The sequence below is a fragment of the Microtus pennsylvanicus genome, chromosome 14 (assembly GCF_037038515.1).
Source record: "Microtus pennsylvanicus isolate mMicPen1 chromosome 14, mMicPen1.hap1, whole genome shotgun sequence".
Lineage (NCBI taxonomy): Eukaryota > Metazoa > Chordata > Mammalia > Rodentia > Cricetidae > Microtus > Microtus pennsylvanicus.
This window is the reverse complement of record NC_134592.1, coordinates 31,386,290-31,399,985: the sequence shown is the minus strand read 5'-3', so window position 1 is coordinate 31,399,985 and position 13,696 is coordinate 31,386,290. Positions and strand designations below refer to the sequence as shown.

Genomic DNA, 13,696 nt, shown 5'->3' with positions numbered 1-13,696 from the left:
CAAAGGGACTAGACTGTGGTCACTAGAGGATGCGGGCGATATTTGCTAACAGTAACCGGGGAGTCGGCTGGAGCTAAGCACCTGCCACTGCAGACACAGGGGCGGACGACCCTCGTTGTCACGCGGCTCGGGGCAGGGAGACGGCTTCAGAGCGGACGAGCGCGCTGACCCGCGAAGGCTGGCAGCCTCACCCCAGCCACCGCCCTGGGAAAAGTCAACCGCCTCCCTGAAAGCGTTTGGCCTGGAGCGTCCCCGGGTGCGCAGTCCTCTCCGGAGCCCGCGAGACCGTAGCAGGGATGGAGGGGAGGTAAGCATGAGCCGGGCAGCGCGGGAGCCGCGGGGGCAGCAGCAGGGACGCGGGCAGGACTGCCGCGCTGGCCGCGCCGGGGACGTGGAGGAGCCGCCGGCCCGACCTGAAGCGCTACGAGCCCCACCGGCGCTGTTCGGATGCGCGCGTGGCGATCGGAGAGCCGCTGGGAAGTGAGCCTCGTGAGGTGTGAGGCCAGGCTCTCGGGGCTAGGACGCCGCCACCCCGCGTCCCGCTGCCCCGCTCCCGCCCTTCCCAGCCTCGCGGCCTCCCGCCCGGCCCCAACCCCGGGTACGCCGCCGGGGCTCGTGCACACTCACCGCGCGCGCCGCCCAGGCGCGGACGCCAGCCTCCTCGGAGCGCTCTCCGCCCCGCCCCTCGGCGCGCTCACGTCACGCGCGTGCGCCCTCCGCGTGCCCTCAACGGCACGGAGGACGTTAGCCCTTCGGCGTGGTGGTTTCCTTAGAGACCGCGTCTGCCCAGGTGGCGGCCACCAGGAGACAACGGCGTTGAGACTCCTGGAGAAGTCAAAATGCCGGCAAAGGACAAGAGGAAAGGCAAGAACAAAGGCAAAGAAAAGTAAGCGCGGCGGCGACGCAGAGCAACCCTTTTCCTCTGGGCTGTTTGAATCTAGGGCCGCGGCTTCTGAGGACAGCTGTCCAACTCCAACTTGGCCCTAGAATCTTTAGAGCGCTTCATTATGAGACTGGCTCTGGTCTGAGTTGTTAGAGTTGTTCCCTGGGCCTTTCAGGAATTCTTTTGGATCAAAGGGAGAACGCAAAAGAATTTGACCAGATTGGTCAGATCCCCCACCTCTAGGTGCCACGAGTTGCCGCTAGAATGTCAACTAAATAGACCTAGTGGGCTACCCCCGTAGTTCCTAAAGACTTTGGAGGCACACATGGAATTCAACACCACTGCATGTGGGAACCGCAAAGGAATCCCTTAAACTTGTGATTATGAAGTGAATTCATTGGAGATAGGTTCAATAAACGCACACAGCCATCATGTTGCTCTGGAGGCTGAGGCACAAATTTTTTTTTTTAATATTTATTTATTATGTATACAATATTCTGGCTATGAGTATGCCCGCAGGCCAGAAGAGGGCACCAGACCTCACCACAGATGGTTGTGAGCCACCATGTGGTCGCTGGGAACTGAACTCAGAACCCCTGGAAGAGCAGGCAATGCTCTTAACCACTGAGCCATCTCTCCAGCCCCCCTGAGGCACAAATTCTAGGGCAGCTAGGGCTACATAGGAAGCTCTTGTCTCTTAAAAAAAGAAAAAGAAAAAGAAAAGGAAAAACCAAAAAGGTTACTTGTTTGGTGTGTGAGTGTAGCTGAGTGATAGAGTACTCGTGCAGGGTCCTAGGTTCCTTCTCCAGAAGAGTAACTTAGAGCAAGTTATACTCAGTACAGAAAGCTTGGGAGATATGGGAAATACTAAAGGAGAAAGAAAAAAATCACCTGTCATCCCACCGTCCACAGTTAAACCACTACCATCGTGTTTTCTATTTTATTCCTGTGTAAAATGATAAGCTAATGATTTGTAGACTCCCTACCCCTACTCCAAGGATCAAACTCAGGCCTTCTCCTGATAGGCAAGTGTTCTACCACAGAGCCACATCCCTGACGTCCTAACATATATATTCTACAAGGTGACTGAGAACACAAAATATAACTTCTCAGTCTAGAACATTCTAAAAATTGCCGAGAGCTTATCGCCTTCCTGCTACTCACAGCCATGTTTTATATTTTTGGCTCTTCATCTTCAGAACACATGAGAACGAGGAGGAACAATAACATACTTTGTATTCCTTGAATATTCCATGGCTCATTTGAGAAACCCTCCTTTGTTTCTCCAGTAACTTGGTGGTCTTTTTCTTAGAGACAGCTAAGTGCTCGCATCACTTCTTGATACTGTCTGGTCCCAGCTGGAGGTTGTGGAAAGGCATTCTATTGCTAGTGTCTAAGTCACACTGGAAAGGGAGAGACTGGAGAATTAGGAGTGCAGCTGGCCTGAATTCGAAGAGAACAAAGGTAGATGTGCAAAAGGAGTAAAGAATCAGGAGTTGAGAGGATATGGAAGGTCGCAGTTTAAGTAGGAAGGATCTTACATGCTTTCGGGAGACTATTTAAAATTTAAAATTCTATTATAGGTGAAACTTTTATTTTTTGGTTTTTCGAGACATTTATTTTGAAGAACCTCACCTTTTATCACTTAAAGCTTTGAATCCACTCTTACTGTTTTTCATGGTTCTGCTGTTACCAGTCTTCATCCCTAGGGCCTTACTTAAATTTCTTTTTCCTCTCAGCATAAATGATTATGCTGTGTGTTTTCCCTTAAAACCTGGTTTACTGTGGTACCAGCAAGTAAAATATTTAAAATACTTGTTCAAATAATTTGATCATTTGTGCGTGAACTAGCCAAAACAAAACAACAATAACAAAAACTGGGGATGGAGTGGGTGTGGAGACTACAGACATACAAATGTATCCTCATGTAGAAATGTAGCCATAGTGGGGGGAGTGAGCCAAGGTTCACAACTGAGTGAACTAGTAGAAAAGATTAGGATCTGGAACTGTAGAGTATTTCCCTAGCATGCTTGAGATCAGGTCTGATACCCAGCACAGCAAAAATAAATGAAGAAATACGGAAGAATGAAGTAAATGAGAAGGCATAGAGCTTTAGGAGATGCATTCGGTGTCTTAGTGCCTCTTTGTTGTTCTAGCCCTCTAAAGTCACCCCAGAGCATTCCTCTTCTCTTATATGAACACAAATGGATGTGTATTTCTCATTAATGCGCTCACCCAACGCGAATGCTTTTATGTGCCAGGCAGTGCCAAGCACAACAGAAGAGAAATGGTGCTGATAAGGTAAAGAAAGTCACATATTCTCACTATCATCTTCTGTAGGAAAGTAGCGAAAGCAGAGAACCAAGTGATTGAGCGAGCCAAGGCCAATGCCTCTCTTTGGGAGGCCAGATTGGAAGTCACAGAACTCTCTAGGATTGAGTATCGTGATACTTCCCGAAGACTGGCAAAAAATAATGAAGACTTAAAGAAACAGCACTATAAATTGGAAAAAGACACTATGTCTGTATTAAGCTACTTGAAGAAGCAGGATCAGGAGAAAGATAATATGGTAGGTAGGTAGAAAACTGTGAACCCCATAACTTCCCTCTGTGTTTATGTGACATGGTTATATTTTTAAAGTTTTGTTTTCTATTTGTTTGAGACAGAGTCTTTCTATGTATCCTTGGCTGTCCTCAAACTTACAGACACCTATCTGCCTCTGCCTTCAAATGCTGGGCTGTTTTTTTTTTTAAAGATGGTAAGACCTTGAAATCTCATCACATGGTTAGGGCACTGTAGTTAGCCCTTAACTGCTATGGAATAGTCCTTTTGTACACTGTAAAGATTCGTCACTCAGATTGATTTATAAAAAGCTGACTGGCTAGTAGCCAGGCAGGAGTATAGGTGGGAAAACCAAACTAAGGATGCAGGGATGAAGAAGGGTGAGGTCAAAGGAGATGCCAGAAGACACAGAAGAAGCAGGATATGTAGAAAATGAGGTAATAAGCCATGAGTCACGCAGCAGAGGGTAGATAAGAAATATGGGTTAGCCGGGCGGTGGTGGCACACGCCTTTAATCCCAGCACTAGGGAGGCAAGAGGCAGGCGGATCTCTGTGAGTTCGAGGCCAACCTGGTCTACTCTACAAGAGCTAGTTCTAGGACAGGAACCAAAAAGCTACGGAGAAACCCTGTCTCGAAAATCCAAAAAAAAAAAAAAAAAAGAAAAGAAAAGAAAGAAAGAAAGAAAGAAATATGGGTTAATTTATGTATGAGTTAGTTAGTAACAAGCCTTAAATTGTTGACTGAGCATTTATAATTTATATTAAGCCTCTGTATGATTAACTTGGGAGTGGCTTGCAAGACAACTTCCATCTACACTTAATTCCACTTGAAGCAAGCTGTTATTTCAGAATAGCTTTGCTATCATTAGCTTTTTCTTTCTTGTAGCATTATCTACATCAACAGAGATGAAAGCAGCTTAAAAATACCACTGGAGTGATGGCTTAGCAGGTAGGAGTGTGTGCTATTCTTTCAGAGGACCTAAATTTGATTTCCAGCACCCACATCAGACAGCTCACAACTGCTTAGAACTCCAGATGCAGGGATACCTGATGCTTCTTGACCACCAGTGGCACCCATACAAAGGTGGTCATATTCAGACACAACACATCATTTTTAAAAAATTTGAAAAAACAACTGACAACTTAAAATTCTATTAAAAAATAGATGGATAGAGAAAATAAAGTGAGGCTGGGTGTGGCTGCACACATTTTAATCAGCTCTCCTGGGAGACAGGTAGATCTCCATGTTTGCGGCTAGCCTAGTCTACATATCCAGTTCCAGGTCAGTCATGTATACATAGCAGAACTCTTTCTCTACCCGTCACTCCTCCCCAAAGAGAAAAAGATAATGTTTACATATTTATAGACAATTGGATAGCCTTAAGAAAACCATGTAACATGCTACAGTAACCTCAGGGACATTATGTTACATGATATGAACCAGTAACATGTGGTCAAATGCTGTATGATTCAAGTCATTTGAAATACATAAGGGATTCAGATTTAAGAAACAAGGTAAAATGAGGAGAGGAAAAGAGGAGAAGAAAAGGCAAAGAGGAGAGGAGAAGGAGAATTGCAAAATGAAAAATTCTAAAGACCTTTTAGGTAACAAGAACAAGAACCACTTACTTACCTGAGAGCACTTAAAAATGGTTGACAGAGCCTGGTGGTGGCGGCACATGCATTTACTCCCAATACTCACGAGACAGAGGCAGGTGAATCTCTGAATTTGAGGGCATCCTGGTCTACACAGTGAGATCCAGGACAGCCAGCACTATACAGTGAAATCCTTTCTAGAAAAACCATATTTAAAAAGAAGAGGTTGCCAGAGTAAATTCAACGTTGTGGTTTTTATGTGTATCTGTGTGTGCCTAAGCATCATATCCATGCAGGAGTCTGTATGGAGGCCAGAAGATATCAGATCCTGGTACTGGAGTTATAAGCAGTTGTGAGCTGCTATGTGGGTGCTAGGAATTAGGCTTGGGTCCTCTGCAAGAGCAGTAAACACTCTGAGTCACTGAGTCATTTCTCCATCCCAATATTGTGTATTTTATAACAACAAAAAAATTATCCACGTAATTCTGATGGTAGCTAGAGATCGGAAATGTCAATAACAGATTAAGTATATGAGAAAATCCCTGTCCCTTCCTTCTTCACTGTCTTTCCTGGCTTACTGTCTTTACTATTACATAAATTAATAAAGCTTGTGAATAGAAATAGGACACAAAGCAATTCTGTGTCACCTTACTCTTGCATTTTGTCTTCTACAGATAGAAAAACTGAAACAGCAATTAGTTGAAACAAAGGAAAAAGCCAAAGAAGAGAAGGAAAAATTGGTAAGTATCTACATATACATAATAGTTTACTTATCAGGGAACCAGATTTCTGGTGAGTTTGGTTATTTTAGGCCCAATAAGTGAAGCTGGAAGGAAGTAGTGTATGCCTGCCTTTAATCCTAGCACAGTCAAGACTGTTACACACAGAAACCCCGACTCAAAAAAAAACAAAAAAAAAAAAATTAAAAAGAGTGAAAAGGGGGGGTTCAGAAGCATTGATCCCCAGATATTTAACAAAAACAAAACAAGAAATGAACAAATATAAAACTCATGTACTTGTTTATACAAATGTCCAAAAGTAGCATCTTATAGGGGTATGTGGCACACACCAGCTACTTCAAAGGCTGAAGTGGGAGTTCTACTTGAGTCTAGGAGTTTAGATGTTCTCAAGGTCAGTGTCGTGGGCAACATAGCAAGATCTTCTCTCAAAAAAGATGGATATCAAGTTCCAAAATGAATAATAATACTTGGAGTACAGATGCAAGAATATCGGGCTGGGTTGTGTGCTAATGATCAAACCCAGGGGTTTCTTCATGCTGGCAGATGTTATACCTAATGTTACACACCCAGACTCACACACAAGATTTTTATTTTGATGTATGATACACCTTTATCCCTTACAGAGACTTCTAAATGATATCAGTATAATTACCTTATTACTTAGGGCTTACTAGAGTAACAATCTCAGAACACTAATATCACCACCTGTAGATTGCTAGAAGAGTTCAAAATAATGTAAAACTTTTTGAGGGCAGGTGGTTTCTCTCCTAATACATATCAATAAAGGTCTCTGATCAAAACTGCAAAAATATTTCCTCCGTGTGGTGTTGAGGATCGAACCTAGGATTTCATGCATGACACTTCTTTAATTCAACACTACTGCTTTTTTTTAAAACTAGGTGAAAACCAGGTGTGGTGGCTCATTCTGCAATTCTAGCATTCAGGAGGCTGAGGCAGGAGGATTGCTGAGAGTTCAAAACTAGCCTAGGCTACATAGTTCAAGGGCACAGTAATGGGAGGCTAAGGAAGTTGAAGGGAAGCAAGTGGGAAGACCCTGTCTTAAATATAATATGAAATTCCTTTCTGTAAGATTGTCTTGCCAACCAAACCCAGAAGCTTTGAATTTTAGAGGTGTCTTATTTGATTTGGGTTTTACTTTCTTCTGGGGTCTGAACCAGGGTTTCACATACTAACCACACATTCTACTTTCTGAGCTACATAGACAAAAAACAAAAAACGCCTGGCGTGGTGGCACACACCTTTAATCCCAGCACTTGGGAGGCAGAGGCAGGTGGATCTTTGTGAGTTCAAGGCCGGCCTGGTCTACAAGAACTCGTTCCAGGACAGGCTTCAAAGCTACAGAGAAACCCTGTCTCAAAAATCAAACAAACAAACAAAAAACCAGATTCCTGAATTTTTTTTCTTATTTAAGGCCCACTGGCATTATTTTACAGGAATTAAAATTTTGTGCAAAAATTATAGCTTTATGCAAAATAGAGGTGGAACAGTTCTTTTGAGAAGATACATAATGGCTCAGGCCTCAGATAAAGCATGGTTCTGTGGAACATTTGTTTTTCTTAACTCATTTACTTTTTTTTTTGAATACAGGAACAAAAGTATACTATGCAAATAAATGAGTTGGAGGGACAGTTTTATCAAAAAGCCAAAGAAATTGGCATGATTCAGACAGAGTTAAAGACAATAAAACAATTCCAGAGGAGAAAAATCCAAGTGGAAAAAGAATTAGATGAGGTAAATTTCTTTGTTTCTTCTTCTTTTAAAAAAAGGATTTATGTATGTGCATATTTGCCTGTATGAATTTAAGTATGCTGCATGTATTGCTGGGGCTGGAGGAGGCCAGAAAAGGATGCTGGATTCCCTGGAACTAGACTGACTGAAGGTTGTGAGCCACCACGTTGCTGCTGGGAACTAAACCTGTCACTGAAAAAGCAGTAAGTTCAGTGAACTGTCTCTCATTAAGAAGATTGGATTAACAACTTAATGCCCCCCAGAAAAGTTCTCACATTTATTCCTGAGAAAAATCATGATATTTTAGAGAAAAAAAGGAAAATATTTCATCTGTTGTATATATTTTTATGTTATCTGTATGTCTATTTTCTATATATGTGTTTGTGTGTGGAGTGTATCTGTGTGGAGGTGAGAGGAGGTCATCTTGTAGTCAGTCCTTTCCTTCTACCACGTAGGTTTCAGAGGTCAACTCAGATGGTCAGGCTTGGTGGCAAACACCCTTATCTGCTGAGTCCGTTCACCTGCCTGACAACGCTTTTTTCTTTCTAGGCATTGATTTGTGAACTTGGCAAATCTCAGCCAAGACACCTATCATATTAGTAGTTAAACTACATATATGTCATTAGGAATTGTCAGTAGGAGAGTTCCACAGGAAAATGTATTTAGGATGAGAGACATTTTAAGAAAAATAAGAAGGCTGTATGGGTAGGGTTGAATGAGGTGAGGAACACTGAAGTTTCCTGAAAGGCCTGTTTTATGCTATTTTCTGATTTCCATGGTATAGCTAGGGATAGAATCATCTGAATGCTTGATTAAAGCTTAAGAATTTGCTTCCAAATTGGCACATTCATATGGCTGTGCAGGTGTTGTCAGTGACAGACGGTAGGCCTCAGCATCATTCACCTGGACACTCGGTAAGCTGCTTGAGTGTCCTAGTTATATGTTGGTGGGTAACATTGAGAGTGAATAATTCAAGAGCTGTGCAGAAGCTATCTTCATGTGTGTGTGTGTGTGTGTGTGTGTGTGTGTGTGTGTGTGTGTGTGTTGAAAGCACTCTACTATTGACCTGGACCCCAGCCCAGCAGCTTTCCTCATGACATCGTTTCCAGTGGTATATCAACATTTCTGGAGAGTCTCTAAATCAGGTCCACATTTTAGGGGTGGAAACCAGGTTCCATCACTTGAAGATAGTGTCAAAGAATTGTAACCACCATACACCCTTATAACCCTAAGTATACACAGCAGCAGCAGGACTGTTTAGGTTGCTTGAGACACAATCTTGTTATATAAAGGCTGGCCTGGAACTTTCTGTATACCCAGACTGGCCTCATGCTTGTTACAACATCCCTGCCTCAACCTCTCAGGTGCTAGGATTACAGGCATAAGCCTCCCAAATTATTTTGTTTTCACTTTTTTCCTTCAGATTTTATTTTTAGTTATGTGTATAGGTGTTGGGTGTGTGCACATGTGTGCATGTACCCAAAGAAGCTAGAAGAGTTTTGGAGCCTTTGGAGCTGGAGTTATAGGCAGTTGTTAGCCAACTTATGTTGGTATTGGGAACTGAACTCAGATCTTCTGCAAGAGCAATACATGCTATTAATCTTTGAATCATCTCTGTAAGCCCCACCTTAATTTTATTTTGAGAAAGGTCTCATGTAGCCCAGGGTGGCTCTGAGCTGATCTTGCCTCTGCCTCCCATGTATTGGGATTACAGGAATGCCTCAATTCCATTAGGAATCTTTAAAATATCAGTTCTGATGATCTGATCACTTCCCTCAAGAATCTATATTTCTCAGCTGTAAAGAGCATATTGTCTAAGCAGCCTAATATGTAAGTTAAGACTGTACACCTATCTAATTTTAATTTTTTGTTTCTATTTTTCTTTCCTTTTTTTTATTTTTTTGTTTTTGTTTTTTTGAGACAAGGTTTCTCTGTATCTTTGGAGTCTGTCCTGGAACTAGCCTGGTAAACCAGGCTGGCCTCAAACTCACAGAGCTCCACCTGCCTCTGCCTCCCATGTGTTGGGATTAAAGGCATGTGCCACCACTGCCCTGCCTGTTTTTGTTTTTTGAGACAGGGTTTCTCTTTGTAACAGCTCTGGCTGTCCTGGAAATCATTTTGTAGACCAGGCCAGACTGGAACTCACAGAAGTCTACTGACCTCTGTCTTGCAAGTGCTGAGATCAAAAGTGTGCATCACCATGCCCATCTTAAATTAAATTTTAATCTTTTATAACAATACACTTATACCACTACATGGTCTTTTATCCATTAATTTACCCAAATTGGATATTCACATAACTTTTAAGTCTTCTCCTTTATTTGTGCTTGAAGTCAGTGCCTTGGGCATGCTTGAGAAGCAATCTATCAGCTACACTCCAGTTCTGTCTTTCTTGCTTTGTTCAGAATATTTTATTTTAATAGATTTCTGATAGATCTCTATCCATTAAAATTTCTCCTAGCCTTCAAAGGCTTACCTTAAATGCACTTTCTCCCCAGGCCTTCCCCTAGAGTCCTGTTTAAGATTCCTTCTGTCTTCCCATGGGATTTGATACAGAACACATCTTGATTTACCTTATCTTCCCTACTAGATTGTAAATTCTTTGAGCCGGAAATTTTGTATTCATTGCAAAACAAGAAGCACAACAGCATTTAACTAAAGACTGAGGGCATCTTTTTCTTAAACCTTTGCTGACTGGTGCATGCGCTCTGACGTTCTCGGCCCCAGAGTGCGGCTCTGTAGTGACGTAGCTGCGAATGACGTAGTATCCCGCGCCACCCAGCATCCCGTAGATTCTGCTAGCCGTTTCAGCGCTCGGAAGTCGAAGATGGCAGAGCAAGTTTCTCAGGGAAAGTCGGCGGACCAGGTGTGCTCTTTCCTCTTCAAAAAGCCCGGGCGGAAAGGGAGTGCTGGCCGCCGGAAGCGGCCAGTGTGCGACCCCGACTCTGGGGAAAGCGGAAGCAGTAGCGACGAGAGCTGCGCAGTGGTGAGACCAGAGAAAAAGCGGGCCACCCACAATCCAATGATTCAGAAGACGAGTGGCAGTGGTAAACAGAAGGCGGCCTACCGTGATCTGAGCAGCGAAGAGGAGGAGAAGACCGAGAATGAGAGTCTGGGCGTAGTCTACAAGTCCACGCGCTCGGCGAAACCGGTGGGGCCGGAAGATATGGGGGCCACAGCTGTCTACGAGCTGGACACAGAAAAGGAGAAAGACGCACAGGCCATCTTTGAGCGCAGCCAAAAAATCCAGGAGGAGTTGAGAGGCAAGGAGGATGACAAGATCTATCGTGGAATTAATAATTATCAGAAATACATGAAGCCCAAGGATACGTCCATGGGCAATGCCTCCTCCGGCATGGTGAGAAAAGGCCCCATCCGAGCTCCTGAACATCTACGTGCCACCGTGCGCTGGGATTACCAGCCTGACATCTGTAAGGACTACAAGGAAACCGGCTTCTGTGGCTTTGGAGACAGCTGCAAATTCCTCCATGACCGTTCAGATTACAAGCACGGGTGGCAGATAGAACGTGAGCTTGATGAGGGCCGTTATGGTGTGTATGAAGATGAAAACTACGAAGTAGAAAGTGATGATGACGAAATACCATTCAAATGTTTCATCTGTCGCCAAACCTTCCGAAATCCAGTTGTCACCAAGTGTAAGCATTATTTCTGCGAGGCCTGTGCCCTGCAGCATTACCGTACCACTCCACGCTGCTATGTTTGTGAGCAGCAGACCTATGGGGTCTTCAATCCCGCGAAAGAATTGATTGCTAAACTGGAGAAGTATCAAACAGCAGAGCGTGGTGCTTCCACCACCCCAGAAGACCCTGATGGAGTCTAATTACCGTCACTTAGGTTTTCCATACTTGTCAGATCTCAGAGTACTTTTTGTTTTGGTCACCTCAAAAACCAACCAACATTGAAGGAATATTAAATTTTCCAGGAAGAGTATCCAAGTTTTGTTTTATGTAACAATGCTGCAGATTAAATCAGTACAGTGGACTTGTGGAACTCTCAGACTGCCATCCTGTGTATAGCTATACATTCTAAGTTAAAATAAATTAATAACTAGTTCATGCTCTAGTGTCCTGATGTGGTTTTTCTTTTTAAAAGAACAATGTCGCCACCTATTGGAGAAGTAGGTTTTAGGCATTCCTCAGAGGGCTGTTTAGGAACACTTAAAATTCAAGGGCAAAGTTACTGCGTTACTGGAAAAAAAACCAGGGCAGTTCTGTGGAATCTCAAATGTGAAAGAAATGAAGCAGAGGTGAGGGGCCCACATACTTAAAATTGCAATGTCTATGTTAGGTAAGAGATTTTTATTTGTATAGACTTGTAAGAGTCTGAAGACATTTAACTTAGGAAAAGGAATTCAAGTCATGTATTTTAAAGAAGACACTGAAAGTGAAATGAGTGCTTTGTTGTGTAAGTATGGTGTATGTATGAATGCTTCTGCCTTTGTGCAGTAAGGGAGGTCAGAGACAACTTTGTGGAGTCACCTCTAGCCACTTGTACTTATAAAACTAACTTAGGAAGTTGCCAGCCTTGTGACAGACGCCCTTACCCTTTTCCTCCTGTGTCATCTCAGTCGCTCTTTGTTTGGGGTTTTGAGACAGTCTCTCTGTGTCTCAGACTGATCTACAACTCATTACATATTCCAGGCAGGCCTTTTTTTTTTTTAAAGTTTTCCTTTTTTTTTTTTTTCCGAGACAGGGTTTCTCTGTGGTTTTGGAGCCTGTCCTGGAACTAGCTCTGTAGACCAGGCTGGTCTCGAACTCACAGAGATCCGCCTGCCTCTGCCTCCCGAGTGCTGGGATTAAAGGCGTGTGCCACCACCGCCAGGCCAAAGTTTCCTTTTTTAAAAAAAAATATATTTATTTATTATGTATACAATATTCTGTCTGTGTGTATGTCTGTAGGCCAGAAGAGGGCACCAGACCTCATTACAGATGGTTGTGAGCCACTATGTGGTTGCTGGGAATTGAACTCAAGACCTTTGGAAGAGCAGGCAATGCTCTTAACCACTGAGCCATCTCTCCAGCCCCCTCCAGGCAGGCCTTGAATTTGGGATTTTTGCCTCAGACTTACAACTGCTGGGCTTACAAGTGTTTGTCACTATGCTCAGCTACTAATTTTCACCATAACTTTTGTTTATTTATCTGTGTGTAGAAGTCAGAATAGAATTGGGAGTCAGTTTCTTCCACTCTGTGACTCCTTGGTACCTTTACCCATTAAGCCATTTTGTTGACCCCACTAATTATCTTTTGAAAGATTTTTATTGATATATGGATTTTGGGGAGTCTTATGATGTATCAGAGCTCCATCTCTAGACACCTGGGTGGGGAGTATCCGAACCATACATTAACTGGCTTATTGACATTAATTTTGAAAGTGTGACAAAATAAGCCATTTCAGAACTCAAATACAAACAGTAAGAAAGAACATCTGAAAGAAATAATAAAATGGAGATTTAGTATATTAGGGCAAATTATAATAGGTGAAGATAACATTATGCCATTAAATGTTTATTGTGCTAAATGCTTTACTTGTATTGTTTAAATCTTACATGTATTGGGTACTTTTCTCCTTGTGAAGAAGACTTGTGACAAAAGCAACATTTGGCTTACAATTTAAGTGCAGTTCATCATGCTGGGGATGTAATGGCCTCAAAAATGCGAAGCAGCTGGTCACGCCCACAGTTAGAAGCAAAGAATGAGAAATGCTGGTACTCCATTTGCTTTCTTCTCACATTCAATCCTGGACCCAAAACTAGTGAATAGTGCTGCCCACATTTGGGGTGGTTCTTCTCTTGAGGCGAACCTTTCTATTTTTAAAAGATTTTGTGTGTGCATGTGTGTGTATTAAGTATATCTGTGTTTGTATGCCCATAGAGGCCAAAAGAAGACGTCAGATTGCTAATAGCTGGAATTATAGGCAATTGTAAGTCACCAAACATGGATGTTAGAAACCAAACCTCTGGAAAAACATTAAATGCTCGTAATCACTTAGATATCTCACCAGCCACTGAACCTTCCTAAAAAAAACCTTCATAGACACATCCAGGAGAATATTTTTATGGGGATTTTTTTTGATTCTTTGTTTTGTTTTTGTTGTGACAGGGTTTCTCTGTCTGTCCTGGAACTTGCTCTGTAGACCAAGTATAATT

The 13,696-nt window shown here is 42.9% G+C and overlaps 3 protein-coding genes across 8 annotated transcripts in view; 2 read left to right on the top strand and 1 right to left on the bottom strand.

Moving 5' to 3' along the window:
* The window catches only part of Entpd5 (ectonucleoside triphosphate diphosphohydrolase 5 (inactive)), a 38,875-nt gene extending 38,170 nt beyond the window's left edge, over window positions 1-705 (bottom strand). For all 4 annotated transcript variants that reach the window (XR_012907694.1, XR_012907693.1, XM_075947877.1 and 1 more), the window contains exon 1: window positions 628-705. The gene's annotated coding sequence lies outside the window, so the exon portion shown is untranslated. The remainder of the gene's footprint in view (window positions 1-627) is intronic.
* A 106-nt stretch (window positions 706-811) lies between these two features.
* Window positions 812-13,696, top strand: part of Bbof1 (basal body orientation factor 1) — a 31,058-nt gene continuing 18,173 nt past the window's right edge. For 2 of the 3 annotated variants that reach the window (XM_075947873.1, XM_075947872.1), the window contains exons 1-4: window positions 812-886; window positions 3,224-3,452; window positions 5,716-5,781; window positions 7,390-7,533. In XM_075947873.1, the coding sequence (XP_075803988.1) occupies window positions 840-886; window positions 3,224-3,452; window positions 5,716-5,781; window positions 7,390-7,533 (486 nt within the window). In that variant the 5' untranslated portion in view covers window positions 812-839. The remainder of the gene's footprint in view (window positions 887-3,223; window positions 3,453-5,715; window positions 5,782-7,389; window positions 7,534-13,696) is intronic. The other variant, XM_075947874.1, reaches the window with a different exon arrangement.
* LOC142834917 (E3 ubiquitin-protein ligase RNF113A) lies at window positions 7,395-11,606 on the top strand. Its single transcript, XM_075947884.1, has 2 exons — window positions 7,395-7,533; window positions 10,121-11,606. The coding sequence occupies exon 2, from the start codon at window positions 10,232-10,234 to the stop codon at window positions 11,369-11,371; it is 1,140 nt and encodes a 379-aa protein (XP_075803999.1). The 5' UTR covers window positions 7,395-7,533; window positions 10,121-10,231; the 3' UTR covers window positions 11,372-11,606.

What these genes read in the sequence shown, in the direction of transcription:
- LOC142834917 (XM_075947884.1), top strand. Translation starts at nt 10,232, where the DNA reads ATGCGCTCTGACGTTCTCGGCCCCAGAGTGCGGCTCTGTAGTGACGTA.